This window comes from Cherax quadricarinatus, chromosome 24 (assembly GCF_038502225.1).
Source record: "Cherax quadricarinatus isolate ZL_2023a chromosome 24, ASM3850222v1, whole genome shotgun sequence".
NCBI lineage: Eukaryota > Metazoa > Arthropoda > Malacostraca > Decapoda > Parastacidae > Cherax > Cherax quadricarinatus.
The window spans coordinates 21,186,819-21,209,192 of record NC_091315.1 but is presented as its reverse complement, the minus strand read 5'-3'; the positions used below and the strand labels follow the sequence as shown (position 1 = coordinate 21,209,192).

The following is a 22,374-nucleotide window of genomic DNA, read 5'->3' as shown; positions in this document are numbered from 1 at the left end:
AGCTGGCGTGTATTGGACGCTTGGCATGATTTGTTTACTTTTGAACTTTGGTAAAAATTGTACATTTCTGCTACTTTGAGCTCGATTTCAAGGTACTTTTCATTATGAAACCAATCAAAATCATTTCAATTCCTGTAATATGTCTTCCAATCAATAAAATGAGACCATGAAAACTAGAATACAACCATAAATACCATACGAAAATACAGTGCAAAGTCGCTGTTTTAAACCAAAAACACGGTCGGAGATTTTTTTTTCTCATTATGCACTGTGTGCTGCAGGGTTTTTTTATACTGTGCACACTGACCACAGACCCATTCTTTCATATCTAGGCCTACCAGCTTTCTCTCACTAGATTTGAAGGTGCTAGAATTTAGGCGTTCTAGTACGTCAATAATCCTGGTGTGTAAGCCGTACTACACGTACTGCTTACACAGTACTCTTACGCAGTTGCTCTTTGCTGATGACACTGTGCTTTTGGGAGATTCTGAAGAGAAGTTGCAGAGGTTGGTGGATGAGTTTGGTAGGGTATGTAAAAGAAGAAAATTAAAAGTGAATAGTATAGGAAAGAGAAAGATGATGAGGATAACAAAAAAATTAGGTGACAAAAGACTGGATATCAGATTGGAGGGAGAGAGTATGGAGGAGGTGAATGTATTCAGATATTTAGGAGTGGATGTGTCAGCAGATGGGTCTATGAAAAATAGGGTGAATCCTAGAATTGATGAGGGGAAAAAGGTGAGTGGTGCACTTATGAGTCTGTGGAGACAAAGAGTCCATGGAAGCAAAGAGGAGAGAGTATGAGAGCATAGTTATACCAACACTCTTATATGGGTGTGAAACATGGGTGGTGAATGTTGCAACAAGGAGAAGGCTGGAGGCTGTGGAGATGTCATGTCTGAGAGCAATGTGTGGTGTGAATAAAATGCCGAAAATTCGTAGTTTGGAAATTAGGAGAAGGTGCAGGATTACCAAAACTACTATCCAAAGGGCTGAGGAGGGGTTGTTGAGGTGGTTTAGACATATAGAGAGGATGGAACAAAATAGAATGACTTCAAGTGTGTACAGCCTGCCTCTCCTCACTTACCAACATACCTGTTTACTGACAACTCGGAGTTATGAGGGGCGCTCTGACGAGTTGTTATTGTATACTGTACAAGAATTTGGGTCATGAATGGGCAGGGCAGTGTCTCAGCGTCAAACATCTGAATCTCCTTCCTACAGCCACTCAGTACACTAGCTTTCACAGTTTCAAAGACTACATATTTATACAAATTTCCTGTTTTTCACCTTGGAAGAGGGAAACAAACAGGAAAATGGAAGAAGTACAAAATAAGTTCATTGTCAAGGGGTTAGTGATGAGTCTCTCAGCATCAAGCAATCTCCAAGACTACATATTTCGTCTATAAATTTGTACTTTATTGTGCATCCTATAGTAGAAAATAGAGTTAGAAGTGCAGCAGCACTTGCATGAGGAAAACAAGAGGAAAGTGGAAGAAGTACAAAAGAAGTTCACAGTAAAGGGGTTAGCTGGTGTGTTCATATACAGTGGACCCCCGCATAACGATATTAATCCGTTCCTGAGAGCTCATTGTTATGCGAAATTATCGTTATGCGAATGAATTTTCCCCATAAGAAATAATGGAAATCAAATTAATCTGTGCAAGACACCCAAAAGTATGAAAATTTTTTTTTTACCACATGAAATATACATTTTCCTAAACACAAAGAGAAGGATACATGCACAATAGTAGAGCAGTACATGCACAATATATATTGTGCATGTACTACTCTACTAAATGAAGAATAAATGACACCTTTATTGAAGATGCAGCAATGACTGATGAGACACTGTGTCCTGGGAGTGCCTTTTCCTCCTGAGTACTGTAGGTCCTGTTTGGCATTTTTTTCCAGAACAGGCCTTATCACACTGTGTATGCCACTACGATTCTTAAATCTCTCAAACCAACCTCTGCTGGCTTTAAATTCACCAATACGAGCACTAGTTCCAGGCATTTTTCTCTGTTCACCTGGGTGTTAGTCGACTGGTGTGAGTTGCATCCTGGGAGACAAGATTAAGGACCCCAATGGAAATAAGTTAGACAGTCTTCGATGACACTGACTTTTTTGGGTTATCCTGGGTGGCTAACCCTCTGGGGTTAATTGTTTCTTGGTATTCTCAATAAGCCACACCAGCAACGGTGCTACAGCAGCAGCAGCAGCAGCAGCAGCAGCAGCAGCAGCAGCTGACAGTGCTACAGCAGCAGCAGCTGACAGTGCTACAGCAGCAGCAGATGGTGCTACAGCAGCAGCAGATGGTGCTACAGCAGCAGAAGACGGTACTACAGCAGCAGCAGCTGATGGTGGTACAGCAGCAGCAGCAGCTGACAGTGCTACAGCAGCAGCAGACGGTGCTACAGCAGCAGCAGACGGTACTACAGCAGCAGCAGCAGCTGACGGTGGTACAGCAGCAGCAGCAGCTGACAGTGCTACAGCAGCAGCAGCTGACAGTGCTACAGCAGCAGCAGAAGCAGCTGACAGTGCAGCAGCAGCAGCTGACAGTGCTACAGCAGCAGCAGATGGTGCTACAGCAGCAGCAGACGGTACTACAGCAGCAGCAGCAGCAGCAGCAACTGATGGTGGTACAGCAGCAGCAGCAGCTGATGGTGCTACAGCAGCAGCAGCAGCTGACAGTGCTACAGCAGCAGCAGACGGTGCTAAAGCAGCAGCAGACGGTACTACAGCAGCAGCAGCAGCTGACAGTGGTACAGCAGCAGCAGCTGACAGTGCTACAGCAGCAGCAGCAGCTGACAGTGCTACAGCAGCAGCAGCATCAGCAGTTGACCATGGTACCACAATACTATTTCGATAATATTTCTCACCCTTTTTACCACAGGGTTGGCACTAGAAGTTTTCTTGGGGCCCATGGTCACTTATTTTGCAGATAAAATCACCAAAAACGCTGTAATAATACGAAATGTTCTGATTGTATGCTTGGATGTTACCGTGGAGGCTGGCTTGTAAACAATGCCACCGGCGGAACATGTGAGGCTGGCTCAGGCTGCACATTAGACGCGTCTCGGACGAATAGCGTTGAGCGGGTTTTTTAGCGGTATGCGAGGCAAAATCTTAGCGATAAAATGTATCGGTATGCGGATTTAGCATTACGTGATGCCAACGGTATGCGGGGGTCCACTGTATGTGTTTGCATTCTTGGTGTATCATGGCAGCTTAAGAAATGATTAAACTCAGTGAACAAGGTATGTCGATGGTAATAACAATAATAATAAAAAATAATATTAGTTCTGGAGTGCTTTAAATGTCGGCTACGAAACCTATACAAAATACGTATGACATTTAAAGTGTTCCAGAGCAATTCATTCTTATTATTATAAATTATTATTATTATTACAGTGAACCCCTCCCCCCGTTCGGCGCCTGCAACCTTCATGAAATCCGACTTTCGGCAATTTTTTTTGGCAAAATATAGCCTTGCGGTTCATGATTGGCCTTGTGATTCAGCTACTGCCTGGTACGCATCCGACCAGCATCCCACCGTTAGCACGCACACAAAGCCAGTCTCCCGCACCATTCACACTCAATGTGCCATTGTTTATCAGCGAGTGACCATCGCCCCACAGGTTCATATGATACATTTCATAATAATCCACTGTTTCTTGTGCTTGCAACTGCTAAATATGTCACCATGGGCCCTTTGGTAAAGAAAGTGAGGAACACGATCAAATTCAAGAAAGAAATCATTACAAAATAGAGTGGAGTGGAGTGCGTGTTTCGGAGCTTGCCAGGATATATGGCAAACACTACTCAACCATCACTTCGATCGTGGCGAAAGGAAAGGAAATCAGGGAAGTTGTTGTTGCAAAAGGGGTACATATGCTGACAAAAAAGAGACTGTAAATCCTCGAAGAAGTGGAGAGGTTATTGTTGGTGTGGATTACCCAAAAACAGTTAGTAGGGGATAGTGTTATGCAGTCGATAATTTGTGAAAAGGCAAGGCAGTTGCATGATGATCTCATAAAGAAAATGCCTGCAACAAGTGCTGATGTTTGTGATTTTAAGGCTAGTAAAGGCTCGTTTGAGAGATTTAAGAAGCGTAGTGGCATACACAGTGTGGTAGTGCACTGTGAGGCTGCCGGTTCTGACAAACAAGCGGCTAAAAAATATGTTGAGGAATTCAAGGGTACATAGAGACTGAACAATTCAAATCCCAACAAATGTTCAATTGTGACAAAAAAAGGCCTGTTTTGGAAGAAAATGCCAAAGAAGACCTACATCATGCAGGAGGCAATGGCACTGCCAGGACACAAACCTATGAAAGACAGGCTAACTCTCATGTTTTGTAGTAATGTTAGTGGGGATTGCAAAGTAAAGCTGTTACTGGTGTATCACTCTGAAAATCCCAGAGTGTTCAAGAAAAACAGTGTCGCCAAGAGTAAACTGTGTGTGATGTGGAAGGCAAACAGTAAGGCACGGGTCATGAGGGACATTTTCCTTGATTGGTTTAATGAAGTGTTTGGTTCCAGTGTGAGCCTCCTGGTAATGGACAATGCTCCTACTCATCCTCCAGACTTGGAAGAGCAAATGGTGCAGGAGATTCATTTTATCACAGTGAAGTTCTTGCCCCCTAATACCACTCCTCTCCTCCAGCCCATGGACCAGCAGGTCATTTCAAACTTCAAAAAACTGTACACCAAAGCAGTGTTTCAAAAGTGCTTTCAAGTGACCTCAGACACTGAATTGACCCTAAGAGTTCTGGAAAGATCACTTAAATATCCTCCATTGCATAAACCTTATGGGTAAGGCTTGGGAGGGAGTGATTTCCAGTACTTTGAACTTTGCTTGGAGAAAACTGTGGCCATAATGTGTACAAGAGAGGGTTTTTGAAGGGTTTGGGGCTTACCCTAAGGAGCCTATGCCAGTTGTGGAAAGTATTGTGGCATTGGGGAATTCCATGGAGTTGGATGTGAGTTTCGAGGATGTGGAAGAGTTGGTGGAGGACCACGATGAAAAGCTAACCACTACAGAGCTGCAAGACCTTCATCTACAACAGCAACAGACCACAGCTCAGGAAATTGCTTCAGAGGGGGAGGAAGAGAGATGGAAGAAGGTGCCTTCTTCAAAGATTAAGGACACTTGTTCAAAGTGGACTGAAGTGCAAACATTTATAGATGAATTTCACCCTGACAAAGCTGTTGCAGGCCATGTTGGCAACATGTACAATGCCAAAGTTGTGTCCCATTTTATGGAAATCTTAAAGAGACGCCAGAAACAGGGCTCTCTGGACAGATATTTTTTGCGACAGGGGTCCAGTGACTCTCAAGCTGGTCTCAGTGCCATTAAAAAACAAAGAAGGGAAGTAATTCCAGAAAAGGACTTGGTACCTGAAGTCTTTATGGAAGGGGATTCTCCTTCCAAACAATAGTGTACCTTCTTCCTCTCCCATCCACCCAGAAGGTGGTGTAATATTATTATTATTTTACATATTTATGTGGTTGATTTCTCATTGTTTTCTGTATGTAAATCTTTATTTAATTTGAAAAAAAAAAAAAAAAATATTTTTGGGTGTCTGGAACAGATTAACTGGATTTCATTATTTCTTATGGGGAATATGGTTTCGTCATTCATGAATTTCGACTTTCAGCAGACTCTCTGGAATGGATTAATCATGAAATTTGAGAGTCCACTGTCCTTTTAACTCATTTTTTTTTTCAGGTAAATGTACAAGTGTATTTTATGGTACTGTGGTGTAACACTGCACTGTACTTGCATTTGTGGTCACAGTGGTGCCTGTGCTAACCTTCCTATGGTGTAGAAATATACCTAGTTGGACAAATCTTATTGTGGCTAGCTGGTCTAGTGGCTAACGCGACGGGCTGGAGTTTTGAGACTCTCTGACTGCGGGTTCAATCTCGGCCGGGGTATGGTTTGTTTGCAATCGCGTCATTACGATTTCGTAAGTCATGTTGACGGCAGTGAAGGGACTTGAGCTAGAGTTCATCACGGCCACGCTAGCTGGAGATTCATCTGTAAAAACTTGCATTTGTGGTCACAGTGGTGCCTGTGCTAACCTTCCTATGGTGTAGAAATATACCTAGTTGGACGAATCTTATTGTGGTTAGCTGGTCTAGTGGCTAACGCGACAGGCTGGAGTTTTGAGACTCTCTGACCGCGGGTATGGTTTGACTGCACTGTACTATAGTTTATTCTTAGTATGTGCAAGTCCATCAATACAGTGGACTGTCTTATTTTATTGGGCATTTGTCTATATCCTGTAGCTGACTGGTTAAGTAGATGTAATCAGCTTAATCAAAACTTTCAACTTAACAGAAATTAGCTGAAGTGGATACCCTTCTTTATTAACCCTTTCAGGGTCGACAGGCCCTCTCAGAGACTTGTTTTCAGGGTCGGCCAAATTTAAAAAAAAAAAATGATTTTTTTCTTATGAAAAGATAAGAGAATCTTTTCCCAATCGTAATGACACCAATAGTATGAAATTTGTTGGAAAACTTACAGAATTATGCTCTTGCAAAGTTAGCGGTCTTGACAATGTTTACGTATCGGTGATTTTGCCCACTTTGAGCCCTATTTTCGGCCAATTCCAGTGTGCTTGTCGACAAAAATCAAAACTATTTCACTAGAACTCCATTTTTTCTATCGAATGAGTACAAGAAACCACCCATTTACCGATTTCAACGGTCCAAAACAGTGGTCAGAATTTAGCAATTTTTGCCAATTTCACACAAATTTCAAAAGATGCCAATTTCTGAATAGGGTCCAGAATAAACAAGAAAGACATTCCTGGCACTAAAATAAAATTTCCTCTGTTCATTAGTCACATCCCCATGCCCCTCTTACATTCTTTTGCTTTCCACTTTGAATTTTTATTCTCACAAAAAAAAAATAGAAGATTTACTGTTATGCAGACTACTGCATTGGTGTTGAAATGGTATAAATATTATCAGCGCACTTGTGAAAGAATATTAGACTCACCAGTTGACGTGTATTGGACGCATAGCATGATTTGTTTACTTTTGAACTTTGGTAAAAATCGAACATTTCTGCTACTTTGAGCGCAATTTCAAGGTAGTTTTCTTTGTAAAACCAGTCAAAATCATCTCAATTTCTGTAATATGTCTTCCATTCTATAAAATGAGACCAGGAAAACTAGAATACAACAATAAATACCATACGAAAATACAGTGCAAAGTCGCTGTTGTAATACAAAAACACGATCAAAGATTTTTTTTTTTCTCATTACGCACTGTGTGCTGCAGGATTTTTTTTATACTGCGCACACTGACCACATAGACCCATTCTTTCATATGTAGGCCTACCAGCTTTCTCTCACTAGATTTGAGGGCGCTAGAATTTAGGCATACTAGTACGTCAAAAACCCTGGTGCGTATGCTGTACTAGTACGGCCGAAACCCTGAAAGGGTTAATCCCTTTTATGGAGGGCTCACTGTACTCTATAATATGTACATCAGACTGTAAATGGTACAGTAATACCAACAAACTGTGGATAAGGGCACTTGTGTTCCTGTCTAAAGTCTGTATCACTATACCACTTACAACCTGACACTGTATGTACAGTATAATTTATGTACAGTTCTGGACATTTAACCAGTAAGTGGTCCAAACGTATACATACGTCCACTACCCCAGTGCCCCGAATATTTTGAAAAACAAAAAAGTCTTTTTTTTTTATGGAAATAAAGAGCACATTTTTCTAAGTGTTATAGGCTAAAAAAAAAAAATTAGGGTCAGTACTTACAGAGACATGAAGCCGAGAAGTTGGCACTGGATGCTCACCTGATGGCAACCTCAAGTCCTGCCGCTTGCAGAAGTGTTGCCGATATACTTTTTTTTCTCTTTTTCATATTATTCATATAATTTTTATGTTCTGATAATTACAATTTATAGTAGTTCTTGTCATTTCATAACCAATCTTTGTTCTGACACTAGTATTAGGTACTGAAATTGTACTCAAATTGTCACAAACAAACTGACAGGTGAACAATTACACCTGTCTTGGCCATTTACCATTGTCTTGGAATATATACAAAGTATTTATATGTCCCAGCAATGTTTTGGACACGTGGGAGTATATAAGATGAAGAAGAAGTGGTAGTAGTGGCGGTAGTAGTCATGGCAGCAGTAGTAGTAGTAATAGGAGTAGTAGTGGTGGTGGTAGTGGTAGTGGTAGTAGTAGTGGTGGTAGTAGTAGTGGTGGTAGTAGTAGCAGTAGTAGTAGTAGTAGTAGTAGTGGTGGTGGTGGTACTACTACTACTTCTACTACTATACACAAACAACCCGCACATAAAAGAGAGAAGCCCACGACGACGTTTCGGTCCGACTTGGACCATTGACAAAGTCACACTAACCAGAGATGGAGCAGGACGGCTATATATAGGCAGGAAGAGGTGGTGGTGGTAGTGGTAGTGGTAGTGGCGGCGGCGGCGGCAGCGGCAGCGGCAGCGGCAGCAGCAGCAGCAGCAGCAGCAGCAGCAGCAGCAGCAGCAGCAGCAGCAGCAGCAGCAGCAGCAGCAGCAGCAGCACAAGAATTGTATATAATACCGACAAGATGAAATTAAGACACATGCACAACACCCGGGCATCCCCATCGTAGACATTTTGCCATCCAGCCAGCCACTGGATGGCGAAACGTCCACAACAAAGACAACCAGACGCCGCACATGTGTCTCAATTTCATCAGTAGTTGTAGTAGTAGTAGAAGAAGAAGAGGTAGTAGTAGTGGTAGTGGTAGAAGTGGGAAATAAGGATGACGAGCCAGTCAAATACAAAGGAAAGGGAGCACTGCCAGAGAGCTAGGTGCCCACAGAGGGAGAGCAAGCGCACAGAGGTGCATGAAAGGGAAAGTGGTGAAATAAATGAAGAAGGAACAGAAACACGAGACAGGAGAGAGAAAGACAACCCAGAGGAGAAAAGGAAAGAGGAAAGGGGAAGAGGAAGAAGAAAAAGAAAAAATGAGGATTCAGGTTAAGTCATGGGTGTTCTGAAGTTTGGAGCATTTTACAATGTAGTGGGAGAGGAAGGCATCTACAGAGACGAAGCCAGGGCTAAGGTTCATACAAGGAAAGTTGTGTATTAGAGAGGATTCAACTAGATGGCGACTGTTCGAGTTGGAAGTAGGGAAGACAGTTTTAGCAGAAGAGCAGTCAATAGGATGGCTATGATCTCTGACGTGACAGAAAAGAGCATTGTTAGTGTCGGCAAGCCTAACACTATTTTTGTGCTCCCTAAGTCTGTCAGAAAGAGATCGACCAGTTTCTCCGAAGTATTGAAGAGGACAGGAGGAGCAAGAAATAGAGTAGACACCAGGAACATCTGTAGAGGGAGGAGAGGTATGAACAAGATTAGTGCGAAGAGTGTTAGTCTGGCGGAAGGTAAGCTTGATGTCTAAGGGACAGAGAGAATTGTTGAGATTAGAAAGACCGGAAATGTAGGGAAGGCAGAGGATAGAAGAGTTCCCATGAGTAGAGTGTTTGGGAGAGAAGAAATTGCATTTAGCACGTGAAAGGGCAGAGTCTATGAAATGGGAAGGGTAGCCAAGACGGGAGAACGAATTATGAAGAGTGGAAATTTCTGCTGGAAGGAACTGAGGATCACAGATGCGGAGGGCACGGAGAAAGAGGGAGATAAGAACACTTTTCTTGACAGGGGAAGCATGATAGGAAAAGTAGTGAATGTACATGCCATTGTGCATAGGTTTACGGTAAACGGAAAAGGAAAAACCTGTATCTGAGCGGTGGACATGGACATCAAGGAAAGGAAGCAAGGAATTAGATTCCCATTCAGCTTTAAACTTAATGGAAGGGGCAAGATTATTAAGAGCTTCAAGAAAAGGTTGGAAGAGACTGGGTCATGAGGCCACAGAGCAAAGATGTCATCCACATAGCGGAGCCAGAGTGAAGGTTGCACATTGAGGGTAGGAAGAAGAACAGTCTCGAAGTATTCCATGTAAAGATTAGCAAGGACAGGCGAGAGAGGAGAGCCCATAGCGACACCGAAGGTTTGAGAATAATATTTCCCTTGGAAGGAAAAGGAGTTAGAGACCACACAGAGGCAAATCAGATCAAGAAAGACATCAGTGGGGATAGGGAGATGAAGAAACCCTTCATGGGCCTTCTCTCTAAGGAAATCAAGGACATCATCAAGAGGGACATTGGCGAAGAGGGACTCAACGTCAAGACTAAGCATCTTACAGGTTGGGAGAGAGCGAACCCGTTCAATGAAGTCTTGAGAGTGACGGAGATGGGCAGGAGAAAAAGTACCAAGAAAGGGAGTGAGGGTTTAGGCCAGCCAAGAAGCAAGAGAATAAGAGACAGAACCTCTAGAGGATATGATAGGACGAAGACCAATATCAGGTTTATGAGTTTTGGAAAGGCCATAGAAATAGGGAAGAGAGGGACAGATGACACGAAACCATTGAACAAGGTCAAAGTCAGGAGGACAGAGGTCGGAGAGAGTCCTTAGTTTTTTGTTGAAAGTTCTCTTGATGCGATCAAGAGGGTTGGAAACGAGAGGAGTGTAGGTGCGTGAGTCAGAGAGCAAGACATCAGCTTTACGGAGGTAATCCTCGCGATCAAGGATAACTACCGAATTACCATCCAGTGGCTGGCTGGATGGTGAAACGTCTACGATGGGGATGCCCGGGTGTTGTGCATGTGTCTTAATTTCATCTTGTCGGTATTATATACAATTCTTCTACTACTACTACTACTACTACTACCACCACCTCTTCCTGCCTATACAATGGACCCCCGCATACCGTACGCATCGCATACCGTACAATCCGCGTACCGTTCGTTTTCGCAAAAATTTTGCCTCGCATACCGCCCAAAAACCTGCTCACCGCCCTTCGTCCAAGACGCATCCAATGTGTGGCCTGAGCCACGCTCACATGTTCCGCCGGTGGCATTGTTTACCAGCCAGCCTCCGCGGTAACATCCAAGCATACAATCGGAACATTTCGTATTATTACAGTGTTTTTGGTGATTTTTTCTGGAAAATAAGTGACCATGGGCCCCAAGAAAGCTTCTAGTGCCAACCCTACAGCAATAAGGGTGAGAATTACTATAGAGATGAAGAAAAAGATCATTGATAAGTATGAAAGTGGAGTGCGTGTCTCCGAGCTGGCCAGGTTGTATAATAAACCCCAATCAACCATCGCTACTATTGGTGGTACAGCTGCTGCTGTACCACCGTCAACTGCTGCTGCACTGTCAGCTGCTGCTGCTGTTGTACCACCATCAGCTGCTGCTGCTGCTGTAGTACCGTCTGCTGCTGCTGTAGCATCGTCTGCTGCTGCTGTAGCATCGTCTGCTGCTGCTGTAGCATCATCTGTTGCTGCTGTAGCATCGTCTGCTGCTGCTGTAGCATCGTCTGTTGCTGCTGTAGCATCGTCTGCTGCTGCTGTAGCATCGTCTGCTGCTGCTGTAGCATCGTCTGCTGCTGCTGTAGCATCGTCTGCTGCTGCTGTAGCATCGTCTGTTGCTGCTGTAGCATCGTCTGTTGCTGCTGTAGCATCGTTTGTTGCTGCTGTAGCATCGTCTGCTGCTGCTGTAGCATCGTCTGCTGCTGCTGTAGCATCGTCTGCTGCTGCTGTAGCATCGTCTGTTGCTGCTGTAGCATCGTCTGCTGCTGCTGTAGCATCGTCTGCTGCTGCTGTAGCATCGTCTGTTGCTGCTGTAGCATCGTCTGCTGCTGCTGTAGCATTGTCTGTTGCTGCTGTAGCATCGTCTGTTGCTGCTGTACCACCGTCAGCTGCTGCTGCTGCTGTAGCACCGTTGTTGGTGTGGCTTATTGAGAATACCAAGAAACAATTAACCCCAGAGGATTTGCCACCCAGGATAACCCAAAAAAGTCAGTGTCATCGAAGACTGTCTAACTTATTTCCATTGGGGTCCTTAATCTTGTCTCCCAGGATGCAACCCACACCAGTCGACTAACACCCAGGTGAACAGGGAAAAATGCCTGGAACTAGTGCTCATATTGGTGAATTTAAAGCCAGCAAAGGTTGGTCTGAGAGATTTAAGAATCGTAGTGGCATACACAGTGTGATAAGGCCTGTTCTGGAAGAAAATGCCAAACAGGACCTACAGTACTCAGGAGGAAAAGGCACTCCCAGGACACAGTGTCTTATCAGTCATTGCTGCATCTTCAATAAAGGTAAGTGTCATTTATTCTTCATTTAGTAGAGTAGTACATGCACAATATATATTGTGCATGTACTACTTTACTATTGTGCATGTATCCTTCTCTTTGTGTGTAGGAAAATGTATATTTCATGTGGTAAAAATTTTTTTTTCATACTTTTGGGTGTCTTGCACGGATTAATTTGATTTCCATTATTTCTTATGGGGAAAATTCATTCGCATACCGAACATTTTGCATAACGATCAGCCCTCTTGCACGGATTAAGGTCGCTATGCGGGGGTCCACTGTATATAGCCGTCCTGCTCCACCTCTGGTTAGTGTGACTTTGTCAATGGTCCAAGTCGGACTGAAACGTCGTCGTGGGCTTCTCTCTTTTATGTGCGGGTTGTTTGTGTATCGTTCCAGTCACGGTATTGTGCCTTTTTGTTATTTATGGATCCCGCAGTTAAGCGTCATATTCTCTCCAGCTTTTTTAATGTTCTTCCCTCTTTTAAACACCTCTTTCGATCTTATGAGGCTGCTCTTATTGCTACCAGGCGTCGTAAGAATCAGCTTCGCTTCTTACGTGACTATCTTGCTGAAAAAGTTCTCCCACCTTCCTTCACCCACTTCCTGAAAACCAACCCACTGGGCACTCCCTTTCCTGATCATGCCCGTTTCCTACTTCAACAGCTCATTCTTTCTACTAAATCACAGGTTGAAGATGCCTTCTTTACTTTCCGTCAACGTCAACGTGCTCTCTTTGCGGCTCTACCACAGGATCTCTGTAACCTTCTCTCTACCATTGCCTTTGACACTGCTCGCCTGAATGCACAAATTCATTCTTCCAAACTACAAAATAAACTTCAACGTCTCATCTCAGCTAGCCCTTGGTCTAAATTCTCCCTCACTGAGTGTGTTACTAATCTGTCTTCTGTCTCTCTCTCTCTCAGTATGAGCTTGAACTTCTTGGTTTTGGCCTTTCCTTTGCCACTTCGCCTACTCCTCGCGCTGGTATTTCCCTGATTAGCTCTTTTGATTCCTTTCGTCAATCTCGCTTCCGTAATCTTCCTGATTTGTCCACTTTTTGTGGTGCTCTCCTTCCTGCTCTTGTCAGTCTGTTTTCTAAGAATCACCACCTTCCACGCCGTTACCAACTTGCCCTTTCTTCTCTTAAATCCAACACTAACATTGTCATACTATCTTCTGACAAAGGTAATTCGGTAGTTATCCTTGATCGCGAGGATTACCTCCGTAAAGCTGATGTCTTGCTCTCTGACTCACGCACCTACACTCCTCTCGTTTCCAACCCTCTTGATCGCATCAAGAGAACTTTCAACAAAAAACTAAGGACTCTCTCCAACCTCTGTCCTCCTGACTTTGACCTTGTTCAACGGTTTCGTGTCATCTGTCCCTCTCTTCCCTATTTCTATGGCCTTTCCAAAACTCATAAACCTGATATTCCTCTTCGTCCTATCATATCCTCTAGACTCTGTCTCTTATTCTCTTGCTTCTTGGCTGGCCAAAACCCTCACTCCCTTTCTTGGTGCTTTTTCTCCTGCCCACCTCCGTCACTCTCAAGACTTCATTGAACGGGTTCGCTCTCTCCCAACCTGTAAGATGCTTAGTCTTGACGTTGAGTCCCTCTTCACCAATGTCCCTCTTGATGATGTCCTTGATTTCCTTAGAGAGAAGGCCCATGAAGGGTTTCTTCATCTCCCTATCCCCACTGATGTCTTTCTTGATCTGATCCGCCTCTGTGTGGACTAACTCCTTTTCCTTCCAAGGGAAATATTATTCTCAAACCTTCGGTGTCGCTATGGGCTCTCCTCTCTCTCCTGTCCTTGCTAATCTTTACATGGAATACTTCGAGACTGTTCTTCTTCCTACCCTCGATGTGCAACCTTCACTCTGGCTCCGCTATGTGGATGACATCTTTGCTCTGTGGCCTCATGACTCCAGTCTCTTCCAACCTTTTCTTGAAGCTCTTAATAATCTTGCCCCTTCCATTAAGTTTAAAGCTGAATGGGAATCTAATTCCTTGCTTCCTTTCCTTGATGTCCATGTCCACCGCTCAGATACAGGTTTTTCCTTTTCCGTTTACCGTAAACCTATGCACAGTGGCATGTACATTCACTACTTTTCCTATCATGCTTCCCCTGTCAAGAAAAGTGTTCTTATCTCCCTCTTTCTCCGTGCCCTCCACATCTGTGATCCTCAGTTCCTTCCAGCAGAAATTTCCACTCTTCATAATTCGTTCTCCCATCTTGGCTACCCTTCCCATTTCATAGACTCTGCCCTCTCACGTGCTAAATGCAATTTCTTCTCTCCCAAACTCTCTACTCATGGGAACTCTTCTATCCTCTGCCTTCCCTACATTTCCGGTCTTTCTAATCTCAACAATTCTCTCCGTCCCTTAGACATCAAGCTTACCTTCCGCCAGACTAACACTCTTCGCACTAATCTCGTTCATACCTCTCCTCCCTCTACAGATGTTCCTGGTGTCTACTCTATTTCTTGCTCCTCCTGTCCTCTTCAATACTTCGGAGAAACTGGTCTATCTCTTTCTGACAGACTTAGGGAGCACAAAAATAGTGTTAGGCTTGCCGACACTAACAATGCTCTTTTCTGTCACGTCAGAGATCATAGCCATCCTATTGACTGCTCTTCTGCTAAAACTGTCTTACCTACTTCCAACTCGAACAGTCGCCGTCTAGTTGAATCCTCTCTAATACACAACTTTCCTTGTATGAACCTTAGCCTTGGCTTCGTCTCTGTAGATGCCTTCCTCTCCCACTACATTGTAAAATGCTCCAAACTTCAGAACACCCATGACTTAACCTGAATCCTCATTTTTTCTTTTTCTTTTTCTTCTTCCTCTTCCCCTTTCCTCTTTCCTTTTCTCCTCTGGGTTGTCTTTCTCTCTCCTGTCTCGTGTTTCTGTTCCTTCTTCATTTATTTCACCACTTTCCCTTTCACGCACCTCTGTGCGCTTGCTCTCCCTCTGTGGGCACCTAGCTCTCTTGCAGTGCTCCCTTTCCTTTGTATTTGACTGGCTCGTCATCCTTATTTCCCACTTCTACCACTACCACTACTACTACCTCTTCTTCTACTACTACTACAACTACTGATGAAATTGAGACACATGTGCAGCGTCTGGTTGTCTTTGTTGTGGACGTTTCGCCATCCAGTGGCTGGCTGGATGGCGAAATGTCTACGGTGGGGATGCCCGGGTGTTGTGCATGTGTCTTAATTTCATCTTGTCAGTATTATATACAATTCTTGTACTACTACTACTACTACTACCACCACCACCTCTTCCTGCCTATATATAGCCGTCCTGCTCCACCTCTGGTTAGTGTGACTTTGTCAATGGTCCAAGCCGGACCGAAACGTCGTCGTGGGCTTCTCTCTTTTATGTGCGGATTGTTTGTGTATCGTTCCAGTCATGGTATTGTGCCTTTTTGTTATTTATTTACTTCTACTACTACTTCTACTACTACTTCTTCTTCTTCTTCTTCCCTTGAAGCATGTAAAACAAGCCTCAGTTCACCCCTGACAATGAAGTGATAAGATGAGATAACGTAAGGTAATAGGTGACATTTGATGAGCGTCACCCTCGCTTTGTTTTTGCTGGCACACAAACATGTCTGTCTATTTGTCTATCTGTCAAGCTCCCTGTCTATCTGTCTATCCGTCTAGCTCTCCGTCTCAGAGAGCCACAAGACTGTGTCATCACATTTACTCATATCTTCAAGCAGAGTATAGAACTCTGTCTGGATTTTTTGGGTTATCCTAGGTAATTTACACTATGCATACTTGTATTTATGTGTACCTGTGAGACAGAGATAGACAGAGACAGATAGAGATAGACAGAGACAGATGGACAGAGATACAGAGATAGATATAGATACAGACAGACAAATGGAGATAGAGCCATGCTGCCAGCAGCCGGCCAGCCACACAGCTGGCCAGCCAGCCTGCTGAACAAGTATTACGTTTCAGAATTGTTTCTCTTTACTTAGGGCATAGGTCATAAGACATTCTGAAAGGGTGTTGCACAAATATTGCACATGGATTATTATCGAGGTTTTATGATATTTCCTCGACCACTTATGGCTACATCCACCTCAAAGCCATTAAACTCAGGGTCAAAATCACTTTCCTCTTAAAATGGGAGAGTTAATATTACATGAAATCAGTGAATCCCAGGTGTTTGCTGTGCTGTTTGGTCTAGCTGGTGCTCATTTAAACTGGTGTTCCCACAAGGTCCCAGATTTTTTTAATAAAGTGCACACTGAGTGTTAAGACCCATTCTATGCTGAAAAGGCATCTCAGGCCAATCGTGAGAAATTTGAAGGAAGGAAAAATAAAATGTACAATACGTTTGGGGCACTAGTGGTAAGAAAGTATATATACGTTTGGACTGTTTATGGGTTAATATATGTTCTGAGCTGTAAAAAAAAAAGTGTCCTTTCACACAATATACAGTAGACCATTGATTAAGATGGTAGTTAGGTTCCTGAAAATGCAGTGTTAGACAAATCCGTGTTAAAGGAACTGAAGAACTTGAGGGAAAAATAGGGTTACGTTCCCAAGACCCCCCAAAAAAGCCAAACAGCTTTTTTTTTTTTTTTTATGTCTCCAAATCTTACACAAATAAAAATGATAATGCAATTGTTGTTCATTGTCATTATGTATATTTTTTTTCTGTAGTTCAAGGCTACAAATGCAACAGAAATAATCTTACCTTAAACTGTGGTTGCTGGTGTTTGTCAGTGATTATGAAGGAGGGAGTGGAGAGGCATGCTGAGGTCCATCTGGGATGGGGTGGATGGTAGTCCAGTCAGTCAGTCAGTCAGTCCAATCAAGTGAGTCAGCAGGTCAGTCAATCAAGTCAGTACAGTCATTCAATTCAGTCAGTCAAGTCATTCAGTAAATCAGTAAGTCAGTAAGCCAGTAAATCAGCCAAGTCAGTTAATCAGTCAAGTCATTAAATCAGCCAAGTCATTCAGTAAATCAGTCAAGTCAGTAGGTCAGTCAGTCAAGTAAGTCATTCAGTAAATCAATCGGTCAAGTCAGTAAATCACTCAAGTTAGGTCAGTCAAGTCATTCACAAAATTAGTAGTCAGGTCAGTCAATAAGTTAGTCATTCAGTAAATCAGTCAAGTCATTCAGAAAATCTGTAAATCAGTAAGTCATTCAGTAAATCAGCCAAGTCATTCAGAAAATCAGTAATCAGGTCATTTGGTAAATCAGTCAAGTCAGTAAATCAGGTCAGTCAGTAAGTCATTCAGTAAATCAGTCAAGTCATTCAGTAAATCAATCAAGTCAGTAGGTCAGTCAAGTCAGTAAATCAGACGACAGCCTGGGTTATTCATTGCACAAGCCCATACATTTGCTTCACTCTTTTTAATCATATGAACAGATGCTTCATTAAGGCTATAAGCTCTTGCCATGTCCACCACACAGGTACCACATTTAAGCTTATCTAATATCTCGATTTTCTTCTTAACTCCAAGACTTGAACTTTTTTACTTTGTCTTGCCACTTCCTGCATACTTGCATGCCTCCTGGGTGCAATGGTTCCTTGCCAGATGCAATGTATGGTAATGAAAAGACCAAAACCCGATTCATGGACAATGCTGGGTACTGTGCTGGATGCGTATATACCGAGCAATGGTACGGAGGTAGCAGGGTAGGAAACTAGGGCCTCCCCTGTGAAAGACAATGACTTGACCCACAGGCAGACTGCTGGCGTGCACTCACTACACAGAAGGGAAGATCCCTGCCATCCAGCTTGCAGCACTAAAATTTTTTCCCTACTAAGAAGCAGAACCATTTAAATTGAATTTTACAAAGTGTAAAACAAAAATATGCCGCAATTTGATAATAAATTAATGGAGAAACTGTTTTAATCAACGGTCTACTGTAATGTAAGAATTCAGAAGTGCCAAGAAGCTAGAGAGAGAAAACTACAACCTCTGAGTAGTAAAAATTGCATGTCTACATGAAGAACCAAATAAAGTACGTATGTCTTTCTTTCTTTCAACGCACCAGCCATATCCCACCATGGCAGAGTGGCCCAAAAAGAAAAACAAAAGTTTCTCTTTTTAAATTTAGTAATGTATACAGGAGAAGAGATTACTAGCCCCTTGCTTCTGGCAAATAAATAGTAAATGAATTTCAATACCAAAATGGGGCAAAGAAAAAGAAAAAAAGGCAGGTTATTTAGTGAACACCATAATTCTAATAAAGGTGAATTAAAAGTAACTTAAAATACTATAGTACAACCTTAATATTTTGCAAACAAGTAACTCAGAACCCTGTCACCTTGAATTAACTCCTCTGATGTTGCTTAAGTCAGAAAGCCCCAGCAATTTAACCCCACAAAATTAAATTATAAAAAAAATGCTATGGGCTGTAGGGCATTGCTGTGAACTATGTGATACTTTTTCCTTTTGCTGGAAAAGTCTACCTTTATTTACCAATGGCAGAAGAGATATAGCATGATGTACAGTGGAACCTCTACTTACGAGTGGATCCATGTGCGAGTTTTTCCCAGACATGACCAGCTGCTCGGTTGATTTTTTGCTTCCAGACGCGAGCAAAATTTCCAGATGCGAGTGGGCCTCAAGGGAGGTTAATTGACACTGGTGAGGGGGCTCTTGCTCTTGATCTAGGGAATTGGATATCAGTTGTTTGTTGGACTATCTTATTGAAACTTGGGCAATGTATGATGAAAAGATGCGTCTTAACGTATACCAAAAATGAAAGAAATCAGACCATAAATAACAGTTCATTTCTCTGCCATTAGCCTCCCCTAAGTGGTATATTTTCGTATCATTTGTATGGTTGTATTCTCGTTTTACTTGGTCTCATGTGATAGAATGGAAGATATACTACAAAAATAAATATGATTTTAATTGGTTTCACGATGAAAAGTACCTTGAAATTGAGCTCAAAATAGCATAAATGTTTGATTCTTTGGCGACATCAGTGGTAGACATCATGAGGTAGCAGTGGCAGACAACATGAAGCAGCAGTGACAGACAAAATGAAGCAGCAGTGACAGATAAAATGAAGCAGCAGTGACAGACAATGTGAGGCAGCAGTGGCAGACAACATGAAGCAGCAGTGACAGACAACATGAAGCAACAGTGGCAGACAACATGAAGCAGCAGTGGCAGACATCATGAAGTAGCAGTGGCAGACAACATGAAGCAACAGTGGCAGACAACATGAAGCAGCTTTGGCAGACATCATGAAGTAGCAGTGGCAGACTTCATGAGGTAGCAGTGGTAGACATCACGAGGTAGTAATGGCAGACATCATGAGGTAGCAGTGGCAGACATGAAGCAGCAGTGGCAAAGTGTAGCATTATGAGTGTAGCAATTAAGTGTAACATTAAGAATGTAGCAATTAAGTGTAGCATTAAGAATGTAGCAACTAAGTGTAGCATTAAGAATGTAGCAATTAAGTGTAGCAATTAAGTGTAGCATTAAGAATGTGGCAATTAAGTGTAGCATTAAGAGTGTAGCAATTAAGTGAAGCATTAAGAGTGTAGCAATTAAGTGAAGCATTAAGAGTGTAGCAATTAAGTGTAGCATTAAGAATGTAGCAATTAAATGTAGCATTAAGAATGTAGCAATTAAGTGTAGCAATTAAGTGTAGCATTAAGAATGTGGCAATTAAGTGTAGCATTAAGAATGTAGCAATTAAGTGTAGCATTAAGAATGTAGCAATTAAGTGTAACATTAAGAATGTAGCAATTAAGTGTAGCATTAAGAATGTAGCAACTAAGTGTAGCATTAAGAATGTAGCAATTAAATGTAGCATTAAGAATGTAGCAATTAAGTGTAGCAATTAAGTGTAGCATTAAGAATGTGGCAATTAAGTGTAGCATTAAGAATGTAGCAATTAAGTGTAGCAATTAAGTGTAGCATTAAGAATGTAGCAATTAAGTGTAGCATTAAGAGTGTAGCAATTAAGTGAAGCATTAAGAGTGTAGCAATTAAGTGAAGCATTAAGAGTGTAGCAATTAAGTGTAGCAATTAAGTGAAGCATTAAGAGTGTAGCAATTAAGTGAAGCATTAAGAGTGTAGCAATTAAGTGAAGCATTAAGAGTGTAGCAATTAAGTGAAGAATTAAGAGTGAAGCACTTATAAGTCACTCTGTCTGACTTTTTTGGGTTATCCTAGGTTCTCTACACATGTAGTCAGGAGCAGCAATGGCCACTGTGGTGCCCCTATAAACTCCAACAACAATGGCTGCTGTCACCACCACTAGCCACATACCTAATGACATGTATTTTAGTCATTCTAGTGTATATATCATGTTTCTATGTTATTAATATTGTTTATTATGTCATATTACATGAATTGTGATAGATAAATAAGTTGTAGAGTTGATATTAAGGAAATTATTAAAGTATTTTCTTGTGCCTGGAATTCCACTGGAACAAATTAATTCCATTTCAATTAATTTAAATGAGGAAAATTGACTCTGCAAATGAGGAAATCCAGTTGCAAGCAAGGTCATGAAATGGATTAAACTCATAAGCAGAGGTTCCACTGTATTTTTATAGGTTGTCACCCATTAAGGCAAGGTGACCCAAATAGCAAAGTCTTCACCACTAATTCCCTAGATGTTTTTCCACAAGAGAATTTATATCTCAGTTATTATGATTCACCAGAATACTACACTGCTACTTATCGTTTAGAGTATAAGCAATGTATTTTGCTTCTCTAGACCTCTGGCTAACTGCTATAATATATTGTCTCTTGAATACTGCATTACAACTGTTTATCAGACTTCATGAGAAATGTCAATTAACATACCGTCTTGCCCTTCTGATTATTGGGTAAGTATGCCATGCGAGGAAAACCAATGGCATGGTATGGTCGACCAGGTCGTGGATGATCTGGACCCTGTATACCACTGCTAATGCTACAAAATGAATATGAAGAATTAGTGGAAATTATTGTTTAAATAAAGGAGCAAATAACTTTCTAAAAAAAAACATGCAGCATAAAAGCTCTAGGTACATTTCCATATACAAGTGATTTTCTCAAAATTATACAATATTTTAAGATGCAAGTGAAGAACTTGTTTTCTGAAGCCTGATATACTCTACTGTATATTATAATCCATTAAATAAAACATGTGTATGATTTTCTAATCAACATGCACTTACTTGTATGTAATTTGTATAGTACCACAATTTGGATAACCAGGAAGGGAGTGTGACACAGTGGTAACATTCATGTGACCATTGGGCTGGTTCCCGTGTTTCTCCCCATGTAGGGTCTTACAATTTGGGCACTCCAGATACTGAGGTGAATTTTTTACCATTTGTCTGACACATGCCAAGTGAAACAGGTGATCACACAAAACCAATCTCACCACACCATCACTTCCAAAGCCTATAATATAAAGCATAAATATCTTATTACACAGTATAAAAGGTTTTCAAAATTTAATATATAAACTACTATACTTTGTAAGCTTCCCTGATAATTGCATTTAATCCAAAAACACTAACCATCAAATAATGCTTAGCTAGCCTAGAGCTATGCTTTTACAGTAACATCTGGATTATCCCAAATGCTCATGTAGCATGTGAAGAAGTTTATTATTTCCCTCTTGAAATTATCAACTTAGTTACACTATTAGTAATATTTATTATGTATGCTGGAAATGGAGTGAAAAAGAATTGAGCCACTGATGCAAGATCTATGTTTTCTTATCAAACTTATGACACTCTCTAATTTCATATGGATTATCTTTCACCTTCTTACTGCATTTTTTTTATTTCATTATTTCTGTGTTTAAATCAAGGATGTGACCAAACAGTTCCCATCTTTATTACTCTATTTCCCACTTTCATGTACAGTAGGGCCCCACTTATACAGCAGGTTAGGTTCCAGGCTACCGCCGTAGAGCGGAAATTGCCATAAATTGAAACATCCCTTTTTTCCACTTATAAATGCATATAAATACTAGATAACATATATTAAGTTAGCAATAGAACTAGGCATTAAAAAACAATAAAAAAGTAAAATATACATATAGTACACTCATTACTCACCTTAAAATATTTGTAGTCTTAATCTATGGTGAGACAATTAGTATTTATTGTAAGAAATCAAGAGTGGTATGTATGGTAGCTAGTTAGGCTACCATACCAGGCCA

The 22,374-nt window shown here is 41.7% G+C and overlaps 1 protein-coding gene across 7 annotated transcripts in view; it reads right to left on the bottom strand.

Moving 5' to 3' along the window:
- Window positions 1–22,374, bottom strand: part of dx (deltex E3 ubiquitin ligase) — a 207,043-nt gene that overhangs the window by 13,652 nt on the left and 171,017 nt on the right. For 5 of the 7 annotated variants that reach the window (XM_070088246.1, XM_070088245.1, XM_070088249.1 and 2 more), the window contains 2 exons: window positions 21,377–21,605; window positions 21,021–21,129 (listed from right to left, as the gene is read on the bottom strand). The exons of 1 other annotated variant lie outside the window; for it this stretch is intronic. In XM_070088246.1, the coding sequence (XP_069944347.1) occupies window positions 21,021–21,129; window positions 21,377–21,605 (338 nt within the window). Of the gene's footprint in view, window positions 1–18,716; window positions 18,860–21,020; window positions 21,130–21,376; window positions 21,606–22,374 lie in introns of all 7 variants that reach the window. One more of the 7 variants, XR_011392378.1, reaches the window with a different exon arrangement.